Below are 27350 nucleotides of genomic sequence, written 5' to 3'. Positions count from 1 at the left end.
CTCCCAAAGTGCTGGGATTACAGGCTTGAGCCACCGCACCCGGCCCACATTTTGCATTTTGTGAGTCACTTGTGAGAATGATTCTGAGACTGTGTAATTGAGACTAGAATAGTTAGAAATTTTAATAATACACCAAATGCATTTGAGCAACATGAGCAACTGAAAAGAAACACTACTTCACAATTATTTTGCAAAAGTTCATTTGCTTCAACTCTGCCTAAACTTAAATCATTTGTAATATTTCTCTTATTAATCCATTTTATAGCAACTTCTTATTTCCCATAAAAAAGATAACCATCTGCCTAATAAAAATAATATTGCTTTTCCAAAGAAATGCTCAGTTAAAACTTTATGGAATGGAAATATTAGTATTTTCATTGGGTCTAGCACCTAACTCATATTCTTTCTCCCCCTTACACACAAACTCACAGTTTAATTATACTAGGCATACTCTAATTTTTACAAGAGCTTCTAACCCTTGGGTCAGTGTTTATTTTTATGTTTTATGTCACTGTTTGTCAGAGTTAGCTCCTTTATATTCTCTACTGGCTATTTTAGGCTGAAAGGGAAAAGGTACAGGGTTCAGAATAGTTGAAACTCTTAAAATTCTCAAATTAAAAAATAAATCTTTTAAAATATTCCTATATTTCAAAACAGAACTGGGAAAGCAGTTTGAATTATTGATTGAAATGATTTTTTTGGATACTCTCATTTTCAATAACATATATGTGCTTAAGGAAAGCCTAATACTGTATAACAGAATCATCAGGACATACTTCTATGTGTCTACATTATTGATCAAAATATTTCTGTTTATTCTATCATGATTGGGGTTTAAAGGTTTAGCCAAAAAAAAAAAAAAGGTAAAGATCTTAAAACTTGGAAGTCACATAAAGCACTTGGAAAAGTAACCCATTAAGGAAAACAAATTCCAAATATTCCAAAGTGCTTATTTAAGTCAAATATCACATTTCAAGGTGGTGTGACCCTAAAACAATTTAAATAATATACAACAACTATCATTTCTTTTACTGTAGACCCTCCCTTCTTCTCTGCTGAAACTGAATCAACTACAGGAATGGCAACTTCATAGAACTGGTTTGCTGAAAATACCTGAATTCATTGGAAGATTTCAGAACCTCATTGTGTTAGATTTATCTCGAAACACAATTTCAGAGATACCTCCAGGGATTGGTAAGAAAGATTATTTTCATTCCTGTGCTATTTTATCTACCTGCAGATGTACTTTTTATTAAGATTTTTTTGGATACATGGAATAAAGACCTCTTTATACAGCCCTCAACCTTGAGAAATTTTAAACATTTAATCTAAATTGAAGCTTCTAGAGGATTCAAGTTTTGGATTTACTGAGGTGATTCAAGATGAGAGTTCAATGAGAGAAAAGCCTCTTTGGAAATATCCTGTAGATTCTCAATACAATATTGTCAGCTCAGCTATTTCTCTTAGGAATAGCTTCAATAGCCTTCCACAGGTTGAAGGCAATAAAGAAAACAAGAAGATTCCTCAGATGGGAAAAAAAAATCTGAATAGAAAATTTCTCAGGATTTTGTGTAGATGAAACAAAATGAAAATAGTTTTGGATTTTTTTTTTTTCCTATTGCATGGATAAATTTGTCCTTTGTTTGAAGAAGGGACAGGACACAGACTGGGAAAAGGGAAAAACTAAGAACTCCAAATTTGCCAATATAAAACTGGCAAGTAAGTTATGCTGTAACACTTTAATAACTATAAACATTATTTTATATCCAACTCCTCCCTACTGTATATTATTTTTTATAGGACTGCTTACTAGACTTCAGGAACTGATTCTTAGCTACAACAAAATCAAGATTGTCCCCAAGGAACTAAGTAATTGTGCCAGCTTGGAGAAACTAGAACTGGCTGTTAACAGAGATATATGTGATCTTCCACAAGAGGTTAGAAAGATATAAATGCCTATGACTGTATTTTCCATCTGCAGTAGTTGACCTCTCAATGTGTGGTTGTTAACAATAATAAAACTAATGAGAAAATTCTATGTATTTCAGAAAAAATATTTTGGGAAAACCATTTCCATAAGTATAATGCAGGTTTTTAATTGGAGAAAGATTTAGTGTAAAAGATACTTCTATTATTATCACAGTACTGACATCATTTGTTAAACTGTGATCTCCTTGAAGACCAGGGTGAGAGTTGTATTATAGTCTCAGAATTGAGGGCAGAGCCTAGGTTGTAGTGATTACTTAGATGTTTTTTTAATTAATAAATGGTTATCATAAAGCACAGACAATGTGGTGATAACAATAGGACTGGAATGCCTTCAAACTTTGATTTGGTATGATGTCTTGTTATTGGTTAAACCAAATTGATCATATAAAAATAAAGACATTTGTGTTACTTTTTGAAAATATTTAATGCTCTTAGAATCAGTGAAGAAGTTTCCATGGGGCTTTGGTTTTGAAAACAATGACTCTACAAGATAAAAGTTAAGAAAAATAATAAAATAAAATAGACTATTCCCTTCTCCCACTTTATCTTAATTAGTATATCAGACTTATCTTCCAAAACAGCAAACTTGTCACCAACAATTGTTGCTCTTGCAAATAAAACATAGTATATACATATACATTATATCTTCTAATAGTTCAATTTCATGAAATGTATACCCTTGTGTATTAATCTCTTCTCACACTGCTGATAAAGACATACTCAAGACTGGGTAATTAATAAAGAAAAAGAGGTTTAATGGACTCAGTTTCATGTGGCTGGGGAGACCTCACAATCACGGCAGAAGGCGAAAGGCATGTCTTACATGGTGGCAAGAGAGAATGAGAACCAAGTGCAAAGGGAAACCCCTTATAAAACTATCAGATCTCATGAGGCTTATTCACTCCTATGAGCACAGTATGGGGGAAACCACCCCCATGATTCAATTGTCTCCAACCAGGTCCCTCCCACAACACATGGGAATTATGGGAGCTACAATTCAAGATGAGATTTGGGTGGGGACACAGCCAAACTATACCACTTTGCATACAATAAAAATGATAATATAGATAATTTCTTACACATACAAGAGGGTCAATAAATATTTTATTTCTAACTCATATGTTTTTGTTTCTGTGCTGGCTCCATTATTATAAAAGCTATGTGATTTTGTACAGTATAACCAGTCTTTTTTTGGGGACGGGGTCTCACTCTTTCACCCAGGTTGGAGTACCGTGGTGTTGATTCTGGCTCACTGCAGCCTCAACATCCGGGGCCCAAGCAATTCTCCCACTTCAGCCTCCTAAGTAGCTGGGACCAAATGCTTGTGCCACCATGCCCGGCTAATTTTTAAATTATTTTGTAGAGACAGGGTCTCACTATGTTGCCCAGGTTGGTCTCAAACTCCTGGACTGAAGTGATCCTCCTAACTATTTGCCTACCAAAATGCTAGGATTATAGGCATGAGCTACCCCTTTCCTCCACCACTATTATTTGGAAGTTAAATTTTGAGTTTTCCCATATAATTCTCAACTACTGGATCAAAGGAAAACATGATAATGGGTGCTTACTCTCAGCAAAAAAGGGGTTTTGCCAGGCACATTCTATAAACCTTGGAACCTGGTGATTATGAAAGATAAATTTTCTTCGAATAGATGAACTTTTATGAGAGTTTTATCCTTCCCTGGAGGTTATTTAGCTTTATATTTACTTTTAATTTGTTGTGGACTACTATGACTAAATAAAGCCCAAGTAAAATGTGAACATTCCTGGATGTGAAATATCACCTTTACCAACGTGAGTCTTTTAGTAGTTTACATTGTGGACATTTATTTTGAAAAACTTTGCTTTTTTCTTCAGCTCAGCAATCTGCTAAAACTTACTCACCTTGATCTGAGTATGAACCATTTTACTACAATCCCTCTTGCTGTGGTGAATATGCCTGCCCTTGAGTGGCTGGACATGGGAAGCAACAAACTTGAACAACTTCCTGATACTATAGAAAGGTAAAAGAAATAACTCTTTATGCTAATGATAAATGTCTTGAAATGTCTTATAAAAAAAACTAAGCAAGACAAATGGGATCTCAAGCATAATCAATCATGATAGGTCCAACTAGTTTGAAATACACTGTTTTAACAGAATATTTTCATTTGTTCCAAGTAAGTAAAAGTGTTTGGGAAGAAGAAAAAACTGGCTTTTTTCAAGTGATCCACCTGCCTCTGCCTTCCAAAGTTCTGGGATTACATGCATGAGCCACCACGCCTGGCCAAAACCGGCTGACTTTGAGAAATTAACAAGAATATGCCACAATAACCACCTTACTTAGTATATGCCAAGCACTTCTATGCACTTTACAAGCGGATGAAGAAACTAATGACAGAGATGTTAGCTAACTTGCTCAAGTTAGTAAGTGGGCAAGCTAGGATTTGAACCTAAACAGCCTGGTCCCAGAGTCCATGATGTTAAGCATTATCCATACTGCTTTGCTATAAATGGGCATATTAATCATTTGATTGTTCTCTTAAGACTCTAACTCAGATTAGGTAACATTAACAGCAGTTCTTCTTCAAGAAATCCTATGAGAATAGTGAAAGAATTCTAGAATATGTTGATTTGATTTCATTTCTATTGCCATACGATATAAGAGTTGTACTGTAGAGATGAATTTCCTGATGTGGTTTCTCTAATAACCAGGTAATGTGATGTCAGTTAACTCAGTAAGTATACTGGTTAAATATGTTGTAAAAGACAGTTGATTTTTACATAAGAACCAAAGGCTGGGTGCAGTGGCTCACACCTGTAATCCCAGCACTTTAGGAGGCTGAGGTGGGAGGGTAGCCTGAGCTCAGGAGTTCGAGGCCATCCTGGGCAATATGATGAGACCCCTGCCTCTTAAAATTATTTTTTAAAACTCCAAAACCAATGTTTTCATATTATACGTAATTAATTGCAGAAACCTTAATTTTTCAGAATGCAAAACCTACATACATTATGGCTGCAACGAAATGAAATAACATGCTTGCCTGAAACAATCCGCAATATGAAAAATCTGGGTACTCTTGTTCTCAGCAACAATAAACTGCAAGATATTCCAGTATGCATGGAAGAAATGGCAAATCTGAGGTAAAAAGTTGTAGGCACAAAAGTGAAAAACCTTGCTTTCTGGCTGCAGAAAAAAGTAATGTAGAGAGATTGTTATTAATAAATTTCAGTTGTTATTTACATGAATGGATATTTAAAAAATCTTTTCCAATGTTGAAATTCTACAATTTGATGAATAGGATTCATATAACACTGGTCTATTCAAGAAAGAATCCTTAAAACTAAAGCAGTTTGGGATTTATCAGCTTTAAGAAGTGTCCTCCATTTTAGATGTTTATCAAAGGTCTTTTATGGGAAAGAAAGTAAATGTATGAAATAATAAATGCGTGACATGGTAATGTTGGCTCTGAACAAACTTTCAAAAACTTGGTTGACAAAATTTTGAATCAACTGAAAAAAGCATGACTTGAAATCTCTGAATGCTTTAGTTCTCAGTATTATCATTCTTTATTGAATTTCTTATTAAAATATGTAGTTTTTAAGACTTTTTTTGACAGTATTATGTAATTTTTTAGCGTGGGTAGATGGGAGTGTCACTTGTATGTTATCATACAGCTGACATGTATTTTTGTCATCTTAGTTTCATGCTATGTATGTACCATAACCAACCTATTGCCTATGAGAAACATGTAAGATAAAATATTTACAGCCATTGTTACAAGTTTATAGTGTATTTTTCTATCTTGTTTTACAAGTATGTTATATAACATTCAAAAAGAATTTTTTTCTTGATTGAGAAAAGGATACAAAATGCAAAATCCACAATTTTGATAACTGAAAATTGCCAATTGTTTTGCAGTACTTTATTATATTGGGTGTCTTGTCTTTTTTGGGCTTTTAGCTAGCTAACGAATGAATACATTAGACAGTTTTGGGTTTTAGTTGGGATTTTACATAGCTTGCCTTTTAATTCTTTGGTTCTTTGCTGTTTCTATTAACCCACAGCATTATTTTAATAAATGTTATAATACCAACCTAAAAAAAAAAATGTCCTCTGTTGGTGACAAATTCATGAAAATTATACAGCTAAAATAACTTCATTCACAACATAAAAATCAAAAGCGTAAAAGTGTTTATTTCCTAAATAAGTACAAATGGACACAATTATGTTACTGATAGAAAGCAGATATATTAGTCAGGAGTGGTGGTGCATGCCTATAACAGCTACTCGGAAGGCTGAAGCTGGAGGATCGCTTGCCCCAGGAGTTTGAGGTTGCAGTGAGCCAAGATTGCGACACTGCACTCCAGCTTGGGAAACAGAGACTATTTCTTAAAAAAACAAACAAACAAACAAACAAAAAACCACTAGATATAACTTTTTATTAAGTACTATCAAAACCGTCAAGTATTTTTTCTCTTTAAAAATTATTTTAGATTATTTTATGTTGCTTGTACGTCTTCTTTTGAGAAATATCTTTTCATGTCCTTTGCCCGCTTGTGGGGTTATTTTTTTTCTTGTTGAGTTGTTTGAGTTCTCTGTAGATTCTGGATATTAGTTCTTTGTCAGATGTATAATTTACATATATTTTTTCCCATTCTGTAGGTTCTCTATTAACTCTCTTGATTATTTCTTTTGCTGTGCAGAAGTTTTTCTAATTAAATCTCATTTGTCTATTTTTGGGTTTGTTGTGTTTGCTTTTGAGGTCTTCATCATAAATTCTTTGCCTAGGCCAATGTCCAGAAGAGTTTTTCCTAGGATTTCTTCTAGGATTTTTTACTGTTTCAGATGTGACATTTAAGTTTTAACCCATCTTGAAAGCTCCCTCAAGCATTTTTCTTCCAAAGCTTAATCTTCTGACAATTGAGAATAAGAGAATACCCACTAAAACCCAAAACTTCCATAACCAAATAATTCATTTATTCACTTGTTCAGCAACTACCTGCCTTGTACTGGGTGGTGAAGACACAATGATAAGTAAGATGAAGGTATATAAAATATGCAGAAACTAAGTTCATAGCACCAATTTTATATTTAAGATATGTTAACATTGCTCTTAGCAGTTAAGCTGTATTGCATGAAATATATGCTGTAGGCCGGGTGCGGTGGCTCACGCCTGTAATCCCAGTACTTTAGGAGGCTGAGACAGGCAGATCACTTGAGGCCAGGAGTTCAAGACCAGCCTGCCCAACATGGTGAAACCCTCTCTCTACTAAAAATACAAAAATTGTCTGGGTGTCATGGGTGTGAGCCTCTAGTACCAGCTACTTGGGAGGCTGAGACATTAGAATCACTTGAACCCAGGAGGTGGAGGGTGCCATGAGTCCAGATCATGCCACTACGCTCCAGCCTGTGCAACTAGACTAACCAGTTGCTTTTATAAGCTTTGAAAGTAAGTTGTCTAAAGTTAGTGTTTTTTTTCTCTTAAGAAAAAGAAAAAACATAGATTCTTGAGATATATCACATCTCACCAAGGTGTTCAGTTATTGAAACCAGCTAAAAAAGTAATTTAGTGTAATATCATTTGACCTTTCTCCAGGGAAATAAATGTACACTTCCATGACACCTATAAAAATACTGTTTTTTGATGAACTGCTAGGTTTGTCAACTTCAGAGACAACCCACTGAAATTGGAAGTATCACTTCCTCCCAGTGAAGGCACAGATGAAGAAGAGGAACGGGAATTATTTGGCCTTCAGTTTATGCACACATACATACAAGAGTCACAGAGAAGAGCAGGTATAAGATTTGTATATAACACAGATTAAATGTTCTTTTTTGGTAATGTGTATATCACTAACTGCTGCCTTTTGATTAATTCCTTTATATATTTCTCATTCCATCTTAAGTTTTCTGTCAAATTCTGTTCTCTTAGTCAATATTGTGGGAAGAAAAAAAGTGAAATGGAGAGAGGGGTTGTAAAGATATTCAAAGTCTTTCAAGTGGGGGAAGGAAATAAATCCTTTGGCTAAGCATATTAAGTAAAACCAAGTGAGTGAAGATGTGATTCTTAAAGCTTTGCTACCTCATTCTACCAGCTTGCCACACATAGCAGTTTGACCATGAACTGACCTTCCCTGTCATTCCACAAATAGAAAAAAAAAAAAAAAAAATTACCTAGGAATGAAAATATTAAGAGAACAGTGTTTTTTTTTGTTTTTGTTTTTTTAAAGAGATGAGGTCTTACTATTTTGCCCAGGCTGGAGTGCAGTGGCTATTCAAAGGCACAATCATAGCTCACTGTTGGCCTTGAACTCCTGGGCTGAAGAGATCATCCCACCTCAGCCTCTGGAGTAACTGGGGCTATCAGTGCATGCCACCATGTCTGGCTGAGAATACAGATTTCAATCAACGAAGTGTGAGGTTTTGATATAGAGATTTCAATCACTTAGTCTCTGATAATTTTGATTTACACCACTTTTTTTAATCAAGGAGGGGCTTTAAGCTAAACCAAGATCAGGGGAAGAGGACAAAGTGCACAATTATTTGTTAATAAAAACAATGAAACAATAGTAATAGAAATCATGGTCTTCTAATTGTAAAATGTTAAGTTTTTAACTTAAAAGGCAGATTTTAGTTCAACCTAATGCAACAACTAGTTAGTTTGAAAATGAGTATAACTGAGAAGACAATGACAGAGTTTTCAGCTAGAGGAAATAATTTTACTAACATTCAGCGGAGGATGTTTAGAAAATGGTGGTTAGATTTATTGTAGCAAGGTCATAGATGCAATAACATGGAGACAGATTGGGGAAAGACAGGCAAAAAAGTCCTAATTGTAACCTAGTTTTGGAAAGCAGAGAGAGAATACATAAAAGATGATTAGGAGACAGAATTGGTAACTGAATGAAGATGAGAAAAGGGAGTTTATAATGAATGTTTTTGGTTTAGAGTGACTGGATAGATGGTGATGCTAAGATGGTGAATGAAGTACAGAAGTTGGGTTGGCGAGTAGAATCAGGTGGTAGAGGCAGAAGATGATTTCTAATTTTGGCAGTCATTTTTCTTTTGAGGAGTTTCTCTGGTTGCCCAGGCCGGAGTGCAATGGTGCAATCTCGGCTCACTTGGCAACCTCCGCCTCCCAGGTTCAAGCAATTCTCCTGCCTCAGCCTCCTGAGTAGCTGAGATTACAGGCATGCGCCACCATGCCCAGCTAATTTTGTAATTTTAGTAGAGACAGGGTTTCACCATATTGGTCAGGCTGGTCTCGAACTCCTGACCTCAGGTGATTCACCTGCCTTGGCCTCCCAAAGTGCTGGGATTACAGGCGTAACCCACCGCACCTGGCCCTTAGCAGTAAATTTGATGCACTTGTGGAACATGCAAGTTGTGGTAATTGTGTAGGTGAATCTAAAGTTCAAGAAGAGGTTTGTTGAATCTGAAAATTGTGCAGGACAAGAAATAGCTGTATGCATATCCCACATAGTCACTTTCTCATGATATGTGAAGACAAATTAACAGTTAGGAAAACAATAATCCTGACCTAAGGCTGGCATGTTGAAGGACAAACTTATCTTCCGTTAAGGTACTTGATACCATTGTCAGAAACATACCATTAAGCTAAATGGGCCACAGAACTGTTTCCGTATGATAATTCTTGGGTGTGTATGAATACTTTATGAAACATAAATGAGATTATGCCTGTTGTAGAATATTGTTTATTTCTGGGCATAAATTGTTGAATGATGCAAAACAAATTTTATGACACAAATTAGTATTGCTTGACACAATAAAAAAAGGTTAATTATATAATGGTATAATATCTTCATTTAGGTTCCCTTGATTGGGGACATGGGTAACTAACTTAAAAAACAAACTACCTTACTTTAATAGCATTTGACATAAAACTTCTAACAAGGAAAAAAAAGTTAACACTTAAAGAGATAATACAATCAAAGCCTATTACGTTATTAAAAATAGATTCACGAGTTACTACCACTACTATTTCCAGTTATTTATTGAATCTGTGCTTGGAACTGTTCTATGCATTTTACTTATGTTATCTCATTTGATACTCACAACAACCTTGTGAGGTAGGTATTATTGTTATAATCATCATCCCCATTTTAAGAGGAGGAAATTGAGGCACAAAAAGATTAAGTGGCATGCCCAAGGTCACACAACTCAAAGAGGGTAGGGTTGGAATTTGAACCGAGGCAGTCTGACAAGACATATGAGACTAAAGTCAGGAATTTTAAATTGGCTAGGCTTCTTATTTACAAATCATGTAATCACAGAACTACAGGATAAAAATAGTTACCTCAGAATATCATAATATCTAAAATTAGTAATTCTGAACCTTTGTCTTGGCAAATGTACCATAAATTAAGACAATTTTTACAAATAAAGGCAGAAACAAAATGGGGATAAGATGCAGAAGAGAATAACAGTCCTACCATGTTTGGTTTAATATTTGTTTGTGCATAGAATCCAGTCATGAGTTAAATAAGGCCTAAATTTGAGGTTTTTCATTTCATTATTTAATTTCTACTCTATTCCAAATTATTTTCCCAAACAGAAGAGAACATACTTATTGTTTGTGCCTCTATATGTAAAAAATGACCTGATAAAAGATATGAGATAGCTAATCAACTCCAGAAGTTATTTCAAATTTGTGAATTATGTTTGTAAGTATCTTTTCGGAAGTTCTAACTAGATAATTATCCAACAAAATAATTAAGTGAAATAATCTTCTTTCTTTGAAAATAGCTCTTCAGTTTTGTGTTTGTCATGGACAGATTCTGACAATATATACATGTATGGCTCTGGAAATCTGAAGGTTACTTCATTAATTGTGTTTATTAATTGTGAACATCTCTGAATTGTTTGCATTTGAGAAAATCATAATTGTGCTTTTCAGGTCTCCTACAGAAAAATGTCCACATACAAGTCAAATTCTCAGATTGGCCCTTGTTACAATCAATCACTACCTCTTGAACTTGAGAAATAAAAAATATTAAATAAAATCAAAGGAAGATAAATTTCCAAAATTAATACAAACAGAAATATGCTAATTATGTGTTGATATGTATGTTTCAGATCACCAAGTCAACGGTTCAACTATCTTACCAATCTCCATAAATATGGATGGATAATATAATTCAAGATGCCCTTCTAAAGAGGATTACTTTGGTGAATTCTCTAATGTTTGGATTTCTGAAGTAAAAAGAAAAGCTATTACCAAAGTTTAATGAGGCCACAGCATTTTTTAAAGTTCATATTATTTGCTATTTAAAGTATATATTTTTTAATATAAAAATATAATTAAAAATTTTTTTTGGTGGAAGACAGATGATGCTCAAATTTCTTTTCCATTAAGCAGTTGTTTCTGGTGATGAAGAATGATTTGGTAAAGCAGTTAACAAAACATTTTCCAAAGACACCAGAGGGTCTGTATAGTACTGCAAAGCAGGACTGAATCCCTTCTGCTGCAAATACTGGATTCGACCTTGGTCAATCAGCAATTTACAAAGATGCCCTATTTTCTTCTTTTCTTCAACACTAAGAAGCCTAAATTGAATAAACACATACAAAACATTGTTAAAATTTTGCCAAAGTTTATAAAAAATTATTTTTGTCACTTCTATTTATTGAGAGAATGTTAACTAACCCATAATGTACTAAGTACTTTATCCCATGCTTCCAAGACACATTATATTTATGACCACAATAAAAGATGTGTATATTTTAGCTTATTCTAAAATTAGATTATAAAATACATTTTCATGAATTGTTGATAATAGTCATCTAAAGTACAGTATAATACAATATTCCTCCTTTAGTGTCATACATTACAAAAGTAGTCTCTTACCCAGGCAAACTATCAGCGCCATCATCTGTGATTCTGTATCCTCCATCATCATGCTCTTCACTATCATCATTCTGATTATCTTGTCTCTTTGTGGTACTATTTGAGGTTTCCAAAGATGTTTTCCGCATCCCACAAGTTGCCCAACTACTCATTCGCTGGAAATAGTGGAATTCCACTGCTCCAAGGCCTAGAGCCCTGAAATATTCTTTGCCCACATAATGTCTCCAATCACACCTGTGGTGACAACAGAGTGCAATAACAATGCCAGCCACAGGGTTCCACTTCTCTGGGACATTTTTTTCATTTCCTTCCTTGGCCAAAGTGTAAATTTCTTTTTCTGTTTTATCATTCTTTATGCGTTTGGCTAAAGGTTCTTCATTCCTTTCCTCAAAACTGGCAGCATAGGTTTCAATCAAACATCGTAATGCAAGATCTGCAAACACAATTATGTGGCCCCCCGAAACCACATCATCTTTAAAAATAAGTATTTTTTACATTTATTAAGCAGTACTGTTTTTAAAAACCCAACAATAAAAACAGCAAAAACCTACTCAGCTTTATATTTGTAATAATTCTATGGTGAATTATCAACGTCGTTCAAATTTGCTCTTCTTACTATCTTCTCAATTTCTTTAATGATTTATTTTGCATAAAGCCTACTTTCCAATAAAGCTATCTGAAGCTTAAGATCTACAATTTGAAGAACTTTTACCCAGCTACCTGAACTGTCTCTCATTTTTCCTACCTTAGCTGAGGAAATGACTTGTACAGGAAAACTTTATTCACCTACACTTACATTCTAGTTTAAGAAAGGAAAAAAAGAAGGAAGGAAAGAAGGAAGCAAGGAAGGAAGGAAGGAAGGAAGGAATGAAGGGAGGGAGGGAGGGAGCGAGGGAGGGAGCGAGGGAGGGAAGAAAGGAAGAGGGAGGAGGAAGGAAGGGCACACAAATCTGTTTAGGTTGATGCTAAGTCAAGATGCTTGTCTTGAAGAGGCTCATAGCAAATAGTGATGAACTGAAGAGTTGAAAAGAGGAGTAAGAACAGAATCTGGAAAGTAGGCCTTACTAAGTAGCCTAACTGTATTTATTCATTTATTTAACAAACATTTACTGAATGCCTTTCATGAGCAAAGCATTGAGGATGCAATGATTAATATACACAAACTTAAGAGGGAGATGTACTCCACATTACAATGAAAACATTTTAGTATATTTTAAAACTAAATAAATGGATTTTTGATGACTATGGCTATTTCCTATCAAAAACTCCTACATTATTGACAATATTGGAAAGACCCCAAATATAGGACCCACATCTTCTGTCTTAGTCATTAGATTGTCATGTTATGTCTGTTCAATCAAAAACATATACATATTTTAAAATTGTATTACCCTAAGATAAAACAAGTGACTATTTTTTTTTTTTTTTGAGACGGAGTCTCGCTCTGTCACCCAGGCTGGAGTGCAGTGGCCGGATCTCAGCTCACTGCAAGCTCCGCCTCCTGGGTTTACGCCATTCTCCTGCCTCGGCCTCCAGAGTAGCTGGGACTACAGGCGCCCGCCACCTCGCCCGGCTAGTTTTTTGTATTTTTTTTAGTAGAGATGGGGTTTCACCGTGTTAGCCAGGATGGTCTCGATCTCCTGACCTCGTGATCCGCCCGTCTCGGCCTCCCAAAGTGCTGGGATTACAGGCTTGAGCCACCGCGCCCGGCCAACAAGTGACTATTAAATGATCTGATATTTCACTAGTAAATTGAATTCAATATATAAATTTAAGTCAACAAACATTAGAAACCCATTCTTTGGAGAAAGTGATAGCTAATCTATTATTTCATAAACTATTATTTTCTGACAAAATACATTCAGTCATTGTTTTATTCATATTTGACTTAAGTGATTTTCAGAAATGTGAATAACCAGATAAATTATTAAAAGAATTAAGTTATTTCAGGCCAGCTGCAGTGACTCACGCCTATAATTCCAGCACTTTGGGAGGCCAAGGCGGGCAGATCACAAGGTCAGGAGATGGAGACCTTCCTGGCTAACATGGTGAAATTCCGTCTCTACTAAAAATACAAAAATTAGCCAGGCGTGATGGCACGAGCCTGCAGTCCCAGCAATTCGGGAGGTTGAGGCAGGAGAATCGCTTGAACGGCAGGAGGCGGAGGTTGCAGTGAGGCGAGATTGCGCTACTGCACTCCAGCCTGGGTGACAGAGCGAGACTCCATCTCAAAGAAAACAAAACAAAACAAAAAAAGAATTAAGTTATTTCAGAATTGGAAGGAGCTTTAGCAATTTATCTCAATTCATCTGTTATACAGAACTTAAACGACAAAGCCACATACACAGAAAGGGACAAGGAAACACAGCAAATTGGTAGCCAAGATTATTCATACATTCCAATATTCACTGTGTTCCTGTTATATAGCAAGCACTGTGCTAGTATATGCCATACACTCAAAAAATTCAGAGCATGCTGGAAGAATTAGATATATAAACAGATAATTAAAGTACAACAAGGTAAAAATATGCAGAGGGTATTATGATAACACCAAGGAGGCATATCTTATTTAAGGGAGCTCCCTGAAAGTGGTGACAACTGAGGTGAAGGATGAGTAAAAACTGATCAGTTGTTTTGTTTGGGTGAATGGGGGTGAAATTCCAGATATAGTAGAAATAGTACAGTATATGGAAGAGCACCCAGGGTTTGATGTTGCTGAACAGCAAAGTAGGAGACAGGGAATGCAAAGAGAGGAAGATTGAAGCCAGATTGAGATGAAAACATTATGTCAAAGAGTTCAGACTATATCAGTAAGTACTGAAGAGTTTAAAGAGAAAGACACATTAGTTGTGTAGCAGATGGGTCTGAGATTGATTGACCGATTGAGATAGGGTCTTGCTCTGTCACCCAGGCTGCAGTGCAGTGGCACTATCCCAGTTCACTGCAGACTCAGACTCCTAGGCTCAAGTGATTCTCCCACCTCAGCCTCCTGAATAGCTGGGACTACATGCACAAGCTATCACGCCCAGCAAATTTCTAAATTTTCTGTAGAGATGGGGTCTTGCTATGTTGCCCAAGCTAATCTTGAACTCCTAGACTCAAGCAATCATCTCACTTCAGACTCCAGTGTTGGGTTTCCAGGCATAAACCACTGTGCCTAGCCTGAATATTAAATATTTAAAGGACAGAAGTGGATGGAGACTGTGAAATAAACAGAATGGCATAGATGTAGGGCAAGAACCAGGAAATAAGAGTATCACAAAAAAGAAGAAAACAGAATTTCAAGAAGGGCAAGCAACTGCAGCAGAGATGAAAGGAGGATTCAGATACAGTGAATCAAGGGGAAAAAAATTATGTGGAACATGAGAAATGGCCACTGTAGGTTAAAAGAGTGTACTCCCTCCTACCCCCAGGATGGAACTGGTTTACTTTAGAAGACTTTTATAAGGCTTAAATGAGATAAGGTATGTGAAAGTACAGTCATGCATTGCTTAACCATTGGTATATGTTTTGAGAAATGCGTTAGGCGATTTCATCATTGCGGGAACATCAGAGTGTACTACACAGACATAGATGGTGTAGTGTAGCCTACTACACACCTAGGGTGTATGGCACAGCCTATTGCTCCTAGGCTACAAACCTGTACAGCATGTTACTGAATACTGTAGGTGACTGTAACACAATGGTAAGTATTTGTGTATCTAAATACAGAAAGGGTACAGTAAAAATATGGTATAATTTTATAGGACCACTGTCATATATGAGTCCACTGCTGACCAAATCATCGTTATGTTGTACATTACTGTAGTCTTAAAAACTATGAAGGCCAAAACAAATATATAGTACTCAATGCCATTTCCAGCCAGTATAAATATTATCTATGGACGCTCCAAGTTACCCATATGGGTAGATGATGAAACTAGCAAAAGTTAGTAAGATGATGTAACAATAATTAACATTTATTGAGCACTATTATGTGCCAGACACTTCACACGCAACCCAGTAAATTAATATATTAGTATCTCTGTTTTATAGATGAGGTAACCAAAGTTCAGAAAGGTTAAGTAATTTGACAAGGTTACACAACAGAGCTGAAAGCTAGACTATCTGATTCTAAAGCACATGCTGTTTCCACTTTACCATGCTAGATCTGATGGATCAAAGTGCTAAGACAAGACATCTTAGATTTTTTTTTTTTTGGTCTAACATTTATTTTTTTCTTTTTCCCCATAATCCTGAAACACAATAGTCTTTTAATGGGAGAGGTTTCTGAGTTCTTCCTAAGGAACTACTCTAAAAAAATCAGTAGCTTCTGGGTGGAATCATACAGTTTCCATAAATGTCTTATTTTCCTTTTCTGGTTGAAATTTAACCCAAAGAACTTTAAAGTCTAATGTGATGCAGTATTTACATACAAAACTCTTAATTTATCCTGCAAAATGGCCAAAATGAGCAGATAAATAGGAAGGCTATGCATCTAATAAAGCACAGATCCAGTGCTCCATAAAGATTAATGAGTTGTAAACATAAGATATCTATTCAAAAGAGGCCACTGAAATGGTTGGGGCCAGGTTAGGCCAAAACTTAATGCATTAATGTAAACATTATTAGTATGTTTACATACCTGTTGCCATACCACACAGATGCTTTCCAATTCCTACCACAGGTAATTTTCCTTCTCTTAGCACAGGAATCTTGTCTGAAATGGAAATGAGAATTAAGTTAACTGTCTAGTGAAATAAAGTACATATTAATGTGGCCTTCCAAAAGAAATAACTAATTAGAGTCTCTGAATTTTAGCCTGAAAGAGACTCAAAGAAAAAATTCTCACTTTATGGAACCCAACATATAACATAAGAATTTGTTTAGGGTTCATAACATCAAAAAGTTAACATATTCAGTTAAATAATTTTAAATACAGTGATTTCTATACAAATGCTGGGTTGCGTTTCATGACTGGATTAAAATTAGTGAATGGAAGAGGTTGTGAATATATGTTTGCATTATTTTCTTTGGATAATCTGAAAATAGAAAAGGTATAAAAAGGGCACTACAGAGGTTGATTGAGGAGTGTTTTTGTGTGTATGTGACTGTGTGTGTTTTGTGTACGGAATGTGAATTCCACAGTGATGACTTCTTTTCTCTTGTACAATTTAAAATTCTAGGAAGTATCTTTAACACATTAGCTAGGCAGAGAAATACCTCATTTTCTTTAATGGTTTAGGTAAAGTCATGTTAACTGCAGGCAGAAGGCTAGTTTATATTTGAAAGGACTCAAAAAAATTTAAACAGGACAAAGAAACAACATAAGTACTATTATAAAACTTTTAAACTCTTCCCTAACACTTCATTTCCATTTGATACTGAAAATTTAAAAAATGCTCAACCTTAATTCAATTTACATCTATTTAAACATTATATAAAACATTCTATATTAACAATGGATTGATTTGACTGTTTTCTCTGAAGCACCGTTCTGCATGATTGGATTTCTAAGCAACCTCAGAGTTTGAAACAGTTATGATTTATTTGTAGAGCAATGGAAAGTTACACAACTTACTCAAACACAAGTGTTGAATATCAATTTGAAGTCTTTCAAACACTGAATTTTTCTTTCTGTGTTTTCCATCCACCTGCACAAACAGAACATTATTGTAATAATGACTTCTTACGTTTAAAAGGATTTATGAAAATAAAAGATTTTGTTTTCAAAATTCAGAGCAACAGAATATATTTAAAATTAAGACTGTATATTCTTTGATGAGAACTTCAAAATATCACACTTCTAAAGAAAGATTTGAAAATGTTTATCAATTATGTAAACATAGACATTATTTCCTTTAACCCTAAAAATTCCCAATTCACTGACAAAGGAACTGAAGTTCACAGATCTTAAGTCATTTATTTAAGATTGTGTCTACTAGCTCCTTTATCTTTGTCACTCTTCGTATACTATTTTTGGTTCACTCCTCTTCTTGCTCTCCTGAAAGATCACAACCATTCTAACCTATACCTATGTGCCCATGACCTATTGATCTACATTTGTGTGGCTCAGGCCTCTCCAATGAGCATCAGACACATACTCAATTGTGAACTAGAAAGCTCTACTTCACTAGCAAACTAGGCATATCCAGAACTGAACTCATTATTTCTGTCTCCAAAACCCTCCTTCCTCTTGCTCCCCCTTTATTCCTTATCTCAGGGAAGAACACCATTTAGTCACCCAAGTCATAAAAATTCTACCCAAAATTACTCCTTATCTCTCATATTCAATTACTAATAAATCACCAACTCTTGTGGCTTCCAACATCTTCACATTTCTCATTCTGTTGCTCTCCTCTCCATCCCAGTGCAATAGCTTTAGCTCTGGCCTCTCTCTTACTTGGATTGTTGGCCAAAAATTATCTTTATTATTAATCTCTCTACTTCAAGTGTCAGACTCTTCTAATATAGTTTTAATGGTGCTGCTAGGATAAACTTTGAAAAATTCCCTTCTACTTTACCAAATCTTACATACTATTTCAATCTCATCTCAACTGTCACTTCTACGAAAACTTCTATGACCCACATTAGACTGAGGTTGCTGCTCTATCTTCATGCTCCCATAGGATTGGGTACTTACCACTATCAAAACACACTTAGCATACTGAACACAAATATTTGTATGTCTATTCCACTAGACATAAGCTTCTTCAAAGCCAAGAACTAAATCTTTTTTCTATTGTACCCCCACCAGACGGCAGCATAGTCAAACTCCTTCCTTAGCATAAAATATGAGATCTTCTATAGGCTACCATCCTCTCCAGTCTCATCATTGCTCAACTCTACTTTGCAACATGTACTCCCATTAAACAGGAATGTTTCCATGTTTTCCTGTTATTTCATGTATTTGGTTACATTATTCTTGTTTCCTAGAATGCTTCTAAAACTCTCTAACAAACACCAATTCACCTTTCAAGATTTAGTTCAAGCATCACCTTCTCTGTGTAGTCATTCTCCATCTCTTCCCTGCAATAAAACTTGTCACTCCCGTCTTTGAAATCACGCTGTACTCTGTGCAGACCTTTCTCGTATTTTAACACTTCACTATAGTCATTTATGTATTTGCCTGGGTCTCTTTTCTAAATATAAGTAATAGAGTGGCTGGGCACAGTGGCTCACGCTTGTAATCCCAGCACTTCGGGAAGCTAAGGTGGGAGGAGGGCTTGAGCCCAGGAGTTCGAGACCAGCCTGGGCAACAAAGTGAGACCCTGTCTCCACAAAAAATTTTTAAAAATTACCTGGGCATGGTGGTTCGTGACTGTAGTCCCAGCTACTCATGAGGCTGAAATGGGAGGATTACATGAGCTGAGGAGGTCAAGGTTGCAGTGAGCCAAGGTCCTGCCACTGTACTTCAGCCTGGGTGGGGCCTGGCAGTATGCTCAAAAATTGTTTAATGAATGAATGGCAAGTGGCAAAGATAGGAGTAGAACCCAAGACTTTTAACTCCTAGCTTGAGCTTGGCTCTTTCTATATATTTTCCTGTCTCTGCAAATAATTTTAAGAATTCAGATCAACGGACTATCAAAACTTAGACTAAAAAAATTCACCTTCAGTTTGAGTTATCAATACAATTGGAACTAATAAAAGCTACAATAAACAGATTTAAAAAATTCCTCTCCTTTCTTTTAAGAAATGTTTCTATCACTTTTTTCCTGAATACAAAAAATGAAAACAAAGTTTGGTTACTAACATAAAGCAATGGTTACACTTACCTTGAATCTTGTGGTCACCTTTTCTACTAGGATGAAGTGAACTTTTTCAGCATCTTTTAAGGCAATATCAACCCAATGAGATAATTTTCCCTTTCCCGCTCCAAACTCAACAAAGCATCTTCTCGGACCAAGTAACTTTAATTTTTCAATGTTACCTAAAATAGAAGCCTGCAAACTTCACAAGATTATTTTATAAACTAGAGCAAACACATTTTGTTCAAATGGGAAAAGAGCAAGGTAATTTCTATGTAAGGCAGATGTTTTACATGATAATTTCTACTTGACTTAAAATTTTTCTCTCTTGCTCTTAAATATTTAATATATGGTACTCAGAATCATATCCATGCCCTCATTTTTTTATATATGTTTCTATATATTTTTTGAAATGGAAATATTTGGCACCCTGAAAGGTAAACAAAATAAAATCTTATTAATAATTACATTTAAAACACTTTCAACAAATGAACAAAGGCCATGTTTAGTAGTTACTATAGCCTAAACATACCTGCTGTTTCAGGTGCTTGGTTGCAGAATCACCATTTTTAGGGTCATTAAGTGCATCATGTAATGCTGGATGGGACATAATATGATCTTTAAGTGTAGAATTCAAACCTGTGCCAAATATAAGCACAACAGCTTAAGCAGCCAAACACGTAATTATAGGATTCTGAACAACAGTAGTAACATATTTTAAACTAGAATGGTATCAACACATATACCACCTAATTACTCTAAAATAATTGAACTTGCAACTTTAGGCAGTCTTACCTTCACTTGCTTTTCTCAATTTCTTAATTAACTTTTCCAACTGCTCTTCAGATAGAGAAGAAATTGGAACCTATATACAAAAATAAAACTAAATAACGTAGCCAAAAATTGCTTTAAAGTAGCATTACAGAGACTGAGTAGAGGTTTACCAATTGGGCAATTTCCATGACAGCTTAGGCTCTTCTCTCTATCAAGCCTTTTCCCTAAGCTGCCATCAGAATTGTCCAATTGCTAAATTTCTACTCCGTCTTTGTTGTGCTACTTTAATTCTCCTAACTTCCTCAAGGTCAAGAACAAGTCTAGGCTCAGAAGGGTTCAAGAATCAAAGGGGATTCCCGGCCATATTGTAGCTTGTTTTGTTATGGGGCATGAGCTAGTCTGGGAACTAACCATCTCTAACAATATTGAGTCTATGGGAAAATGCACTGTAAATGAAAACAGATTTGCTTGAAACAAAATTAGAACACGGCTTATTCACATCATGAAAAGAGCTTATAAATACCTTTTAAAATTAAATATTAAGTCAATGTACTTACTAATTGTTCAGGTATTTCTGTTTCATCTTTTAAGCCTGCATTAATATCTTGAATATAGAAATCCTTAACAAAAGCAAAGCCATAAAAAGAACTGTTAATAATACGAAGCTCACAAACATTAAACTAAAATACTGATTCTTCCCTTTATCCCCTGCTCTGTACCTGCCATCCTCCCTTCCTCCCTTCATTTCTTCATTAAATCATTATTGAGTACTTACTCTAGTCCCTAGTTTGCTTTAGGTATTGGGCACTCCACCACAGTAGACAACAAAAGAGACAAAAGGGTGTTCATGGATCTTATATTCGAGTGAGGTGGTTATCTGAATATGCACTTACAGTTTAAAGAAATTCATTTGTAACATTTATTAAAAGTTTTACAGCCTAGACTGTATACACTAGAACTGTAACAATTTTGTCTTATAGTGCTAAAGCAAAAACAGCAAAGTACTAACTACATAATGCTGCTTATCAGACATGCAGCGTGACCAAAAACAGAAAGACATACATATTATAACAATAAGTCTTGATTTCTTCTATTTTAAAATATTAATTAAAACTTGAAAATATAAATGTCCCATCACACTAGTTATTTAAATTAACATAATGAGGCCAGGCATAGTAGCTCAGGCCTGTAATCCTAGCACTTTGGGAAGCCAAGGCAGAAGGATCTCTTGAACCCAGTCATTTGAGACCAGCCTGGGCAATATAGGAAGACCCTGTCTCTAAAATAAACAAACAAACAAACAAACAAACAAACAAACACAGATAATGAAATCTTTCTAGTCTGGCTTCAGAAATACAGATTCTAGGTAAGGATCTGTATTATCACTTTCCAACAGAACTTTCTGCAATGATGGAAATGTTCTACATCTGCTCTGGCCAATATGGTAGCCACTGAAATATGGCTAGTGTGACTGAGACATTAGATTTTTAATTTTCTTTAGTTTTAATTCAAATTTAAATAGTCATATGTGGCCAGTGGCTAGCATACTGAACGGTGTAGATCTAGATGAATGAAACAGTACTGTTTCTACAAATCCCGTTTCAAAAGTGAAAATAATTCTTGGGGACATTATGTTATGTGTAGTAAATGGACTTTTGTTACATGGAGGCAGAAAGGTAACATCCTGCTTGTGTGTTGCTAGCTTTACCTATATGCACAGAATGTGTGTTGCTAGCAATGGAAACTGGTGATTGAGTGGAATGAGTGAAGCTTGCAGGAATTACAATGTTTTACTGGATAACTGAAATAAAACTATAATAGAAAACTAGCTGTTAAGTATTAGAATTTGATGTACTCTTAGCTCAAAACGGTTGCCAAGAGTGTTCTAGGTAACTTATGCTGTAGAGTAGATTTTTAAATGTGAAAACTATTTATATTGAAGAAATTTATAACCAACTAACTTTTAATTAGTATACAAAATTTTTAAACATTGCTCACCAGTTTTCCAAAGTAAAGCAGAATAGTGATATGCCTTTACCTGGGTTCCAAGTGTCCTACTCTACATAGTGAACCAGATAAATACTGCTTTGCATTTCTTTCTCTGTCTCATCATTCCACTGCTTTTCTCCATTTCCTTGTGTGCTGGTATGCAGTGAAACTCAAACAAGGGTTTCCATTTTTAATAAATTTATTCTCTCCAACTTTTCTCAGAACACATATTAAACTTGCTTGCTTTAACTGAAACCTGGAACTTAGGTAAGGAAGATATTTGCAAACAAAGCCAATGTTCTCTCTTTCTATTAGAGGGGCTATGTCCTAAGTAGGTGGTGGTGGTGAGGGTCATTTTTCTTCTACACCATCTTAATGTAAAAATACTTTCTAAACTTATGCCATCTGGCCCAGTGGTTCTCAATTGGCAGGCATTTGGAAATGTATGGGAGTATATTGTCAAAGTAACTGAGAGGTGCTATTGCAAGATATCCTCCCATAAGTCTCTCAATTTTCTACGAGTCTTAGAAGCAGAGGCACTGATTACCTTTTTTCCCAGACTACCTTTTCAAGGGAGGTTGTATACCAAGCACCCTTGGAAGACAGAAATGGTGTCTCTTCCTGGATCACATGGCAGCCCTCATTGTACAGTGTAATAAATAAATATCTACTTATGCAACAAGTCAGGCAGATTTGCCTACTATCCAATTTAAAAATATTTGTATTTCTTGGCTGGATTTGGTGGCTCATGCCTATAATCCTAGCACTTTGGGAGGCTGAGGCAGGAGTATTTCTTGACATAAGCAGTTCGAGACCAGCCCGGGCAACATAGCGAGAACCCTGTCTCTATAAAAAAAATTTAAAAAATAAGCCAGGTGTGGTGTCATTTGCCTATAGTCCCAGCTACCCATGAGGCTGAGGTGGGAGGATTGCTTGAGTCCAGGAGTTCAAGGCTGCAGTGAGCTATGATCATGCCACTGCACTCCAGCCTTGGTGAAAGAGTGAGACACTATCTCTTTAAATAAAAAATTGTATTTCCTGAGCTTGGGTTCCTCAGCTATGAAACAAGCCCATTCCATGTGCAGCATCTACCAAGGCATTACATACCACATTTCACCATTCAATTTTACTGATCAAACACTTACAGGTTTTGGTTTCTCTCTTGAGTTACATTTTTTCAAATGCTTTGCTAGTTGATCTTCATACACTGTGCTAAATTTAAAAAGAAAATTATTTCAAGTGAGATTTACGCCAATTACTGTTTCCAGCACAAAAAAAAACCCCGTATCTGATCCATACTTACTGTTTTGGATCTAAAGGACACAGGATTCTTTTCCGAGCATCTTCTTCCTAATAAATTAAGAGATACATTTATTTAAATAAAATATCAAGTTGATTGCTTACAGATACCAGATATAACTTCAGTGTCTCTGCAATCTCAAAACAAGGTAAGGAAACCTTAAAAGGACATAATGAAAAGTTGGCAAAATCAGGTCCCAAGGGTTTAACAAAAACTCTCCAGTGTAGCTGGCTTAAATATATATGAACAAATACTGCTTTGGCCAAACAAGGGTCTATAGCTTCAAACAGGTTATAGAGAAGGCCTACATATGGTGTCTGAAATCTAGGATAGCAACAACTATTATATGCATGACTATTTTATGCACAACCAAGAAAGAAAAAAATGCTACCTATTTCATTTTATTTTAATTGACAGAATAGTTGTATATATTTATCACATATTAGGTTGGTGCAAAAGTAATTGTGACTTTTTTGGCAATAAAATAATATACACTATATGTATGGTTTTAATACAACATGATGTTTTGAAATATGTATACATTGTGGAATGGCTAAATCAAGCTTAATTAACATGCATTGCCTCACATACTTATCATTTTTTGGAAAATGCTGCCCATTGACATATAGATTTTAAGATGTATCCTGGTTTTAGAATGTTAAAATGAAAGTTTCTTAGAAACAATGAAACATGGCATTTTAACCATTTGATATGTGCCATGTTTTACTGGCTTTGCAACTTTTTAGTATCAGTTACATCCTACTCATTTCTAAGTTACATCACTTAATGACAGGGAACACATTCTGAGAAATGTATCTTTAGGTGATTTTGTCATTGTGAAAACATCATACAGTATAGTAACACAAACCTGGATAGTATAGCCTACTGTACACCTAGCCCATATAGTATAGCCTATTGCTATTAGGCTGCAAACCTGTACAGCATGTTACCATACTAAATACTGTAGGCAACTGTAACACAATATAAGTATTTGTGTATCTAAACATAGAAAAGGTACAGTAAAAATACAGTATTATAACCTTATGGGACCACTATCATATATGTGGTCTGTTGTTGAGTGAAATGTCATTATGTGCCACATGACTATATGAACTGGGAAAAAAGAAAGCAAAATTGGTAATGTTGGCAATTCTACCCAATATTCCACATGAATCTGTATAAATAGGGATCGCATAACAGTTAAGAACACAGGCCAGCCAGACTGCCTAGGTATGATACCCAGCTCTATCTACCGGCTACGATCCCTATGACCTTAGTTAGGTAGGCTTACTGCCTCATCTGAAAGGTGAGAACAAAAATATGTCTTACCTCCTAAGGTTTGAACAAATTAAGTGAGCTAATAGTTAAAAAAACGAAACAAAACTGCCTAGCACAGTGCTGGCCATAGAGTAAGTAGCCACTAAGTGTCTGTTATTATTATTCTTTTAAAAATTTATTTCTGTTTGAACATGCCTCTCAGCATGTCCATGAAGCTATTCACACTGAATTTCATGGGAAAACTAAGAAATTTTCATTTTTTTGGAAAAGACTGTATATTCAATAAACTGTGTATTATTTCTTCCTTATTGCTGGCTTTAAATCCTAACCTCCATGTAAAAGACTCTTCTAAACCCCAAAGCCTAACCATAGCATAGGAAAAAAAAGCACATTTAAAATTTATTAGTTGAATTTAGAAACAGGAATTCTGCATCTTGGCACTACTGATGTTTTGGGCTGGTGATTCTTTTGAGGGGTGAGTGCAGGGGTGTCCCATGATTTGTAGGAGGTTTAGCAGCATTTCTGGTCTCTATCCATTAGATGTCAATGATACCCCTCAGTTTGACAACCAATTTTGACAAGTGTCCACTGGGGACAAAATCAGTCCCTGTCGAGAACCACTGCGTAAAAATGAGTTAAAGTGGTGTCATCACAGCTACCTATGACACTTAGAAAAAAAGATGGAAACACAACATCCAGTTATATCATAAATTACAGATTCAGGAGGATAGCCACAATTTAAAACCAGATAGTAGTCACGAAAAATGTTTCCACTTGATGTTTTGCACTCTCTCTTCAAGGGACTAATGACGATATGTCCTTCCTCTCTAGGAATACTGATCAGCTTGTAAGGATTTATTCATATTCCACTATCATCACCATTTGTATTCATCTTCCATATATCTGGATAAGGTGGAGTCTAAATCATTCTCCTATCGTAACTCTCATTCTTCAACAAGGGATGTTTGCCAGTCCCCTCAAGACCAGTCAATACGACTATGGGCATAATTCAGAGTTCCCACAGTAAGTCACGTCTCCCATATTCCATAACAAGAATGTCCTTTTTTCACTATGCTTCACTTTTGGTAAATACCAGTCAAAACAAAATAGGAAGTAGGCTGTAACTACGATGGGGAGTGGCAGATGAAGGGGGTCAGGGGACTGATCTGCACTGGATATTGTATAGAAGAATAAACTCCTTAAGAAATAAAATAATGCAAATAATACTGGACATTCAGAAGCATGAAATCAGATGCTGATCGCTTTGGTTTATTCTTTATAGTTCTATTAGACATGCTCTCTTCCTATCAGCATTTTGCTCCTCTGGTTTTTATTTTCCCATCTCATATACATCCTAAAGTAATATACATACATACAAAAATATACAGTGTTTGATAGTACATTTAGATGCATAACTATTATCAAACAAAATTGTATGCTTTGTTCTCAGTTGTAAAAGGTCAATTCGTATATATTTAAAAATCTTTCCTTCCTATTTCAGCAAAGTTGCATTCTTAAAAACTGTAAGTCGAAAAAACATTTTATTTTTTTCTTTTTTGAGATTCAGTCTGGCTGTCACCCAGGCTGGAATGCAGTGGCGTGATCTTGGCTTATTGCTACCTCCACCTCCTGGGTTCAAGCGATTCTCCTGCCTCGGCCTCCCGAGTAGCTGGGGTTACAGGCGCGCGCCACCACGCCCAGCTGATTTTCTTATTTTTAGTAGAGAGAGAAATTTCACTGTGTTGGCCAGGCTGGTCTCGAGCTCCTGACCTCAAGTGATCCGCCCGCCTCGGCCTTCCAAAGTGCTGAGATTACAGACGTGAGCCTCCGCGCCGGGCCTCAAGTCTAAATTTTAAAAGAAAGTTTTTTCCAACCGCATTCACGAGAAGTGCTTCTCTTTCACGAAATAACAATTAGAACACAACTAGTGAAACCTTCGGGACTTCAATCACTGCTTTTTCTAAACTATCACTTTCCAGCAGGAAGACGGAGCGGCTTGGGGTAAAATTAAAACCTAGCATTACTATGAGTTAAGATCAACATAAATGGGTCACTGCTGGCGCTTTACTTGGTAAACTCAAACATTTCTCATCACTAGAACTCATAATCAGTCGGCAAGGAGGGCAAAACTGGGTTTACTAAAGTGAAAGCTGGAGGATCCAGAGCACACAAGCAGAAACCTGTCAAAGAGGGGAGGGGCCGGGTTCCAGCACCGACAGGACCACGATACTTATTTCCGACTCTGGAGAGAGTAGGGCGATACCACACCTCCGCGGCTCCAGCGTGTTCACCACAAAATCTTTTCCCTGCGGCCACCACCATCCTGCAGAACCGTTTCTTCTTTTCCACATAGTAACCGCATCTACCCTCAGCTGGAAAACCAGTCGCGTGCGGCGACGACGCAGAGGTCGCCATAATTCAGGGCTCGCTTCGGTTGTCCAG

At 35.9% G+C, this 27350-nt stretch overlaps 2 protein-coding genes across 2 annotated transcripts in view; one reads left to right on the top strand and one right to left on the bottom strand.

The window, feature by feature from the left end:
• LRRC39 (leucine rich repeat containing 39) overlaps positions 1-11315 on the top strand; it is a 19954-nt gene extending 8639 nt beyond the window's left edge. The window contains exons 2-7 of the mRNA XM_017865138.1: positions 1038-1194; positions 1801-1937; positions 3847-3992; positions 4960-5112; positions 7629-7768; positions 11069-11315. Coding sequence (XP_017720627.1) covers positions 1038-1194; positions 1801-1937; positions 3847-3992; positions 4960-5112; positions 7629-7768; positions 11069-11124 — 789 coding nt within the window. The 3' untranslated portion in view covers positions 11125-11315. The remainder of the gene's footprint in view (positions 1-1037; positions 1195-1800; positions 1938-3846; positions 3993-4959; positions 5113-7628; positions 7769-11068) is intronic.
• Positions 9670-27350, bottom strand: TRMT13 (tRNA methyltransferase 13). Its single transcript, XM_017865143.1, has 11 exons — positions 27177-27350; positions 23634-23680; positions 23476-23542; positions 20899-20961; positions 20363-20432; positions 20100-20206; positions 19595-19762; positions 17401-17473; positions 16465-16539; positions 11841-12273; positions 9670-11539 (listed from the first exon to the last, which is right to left on the bottom strand). Exons 1-11 carry the CDS (start codon positions 27321-27323, stop codon positions 11344-11346), a joined length of 1446 nt encoding a protein of 481 aa, XP_017720632.1. The 5' UTR covers positions 27324-27350; the 3' UTR covers positions 9670-11343.

This window comes from Rhinopithecus bieti, unplaced genomic scaffold (assembly GCF_001698545.2).
Source record: "Rhinopithecus bieti isolate Rb0 unplaced genomic scaffold, ASM169854v2 scaffold_78620, whole genome shotgun sequence".
Lineage (NCBI taxonomy): Eukaryota > Metazoa > Chordata > Mammalia > Primates > Cercopithecidae > Rhinopithecus > Rhinopithecus bieti.
Note: the sequence above shows the minus strand (reverse complement) of the source record. Positions and strands in the feature narration are given on the sequence as shown.

Coding starts and splice junctions, on each gene's coding strand:
- TRMT13 (XM_017865143.1), bottom strand. CDS start 27,323: ATGGCGACCTCTGCGTCGTCGCCGCACGCGACTGGTTTTCCAGCTGAG. Junction 17,474..19,594: donor AGGTGACCACAAGATTCAAG/GTAAGTGTAACC, acceptor CTGTTTGTGCAG/GTGGATGGAAAACACAGAAA. Junction 12,274..16,464: donor TCTGTGTGGTATGGCAACAG/GTATGTAAACAT, acceptor TTGTGTTTGCAG/ATCTTGCATTACGATGTTTG.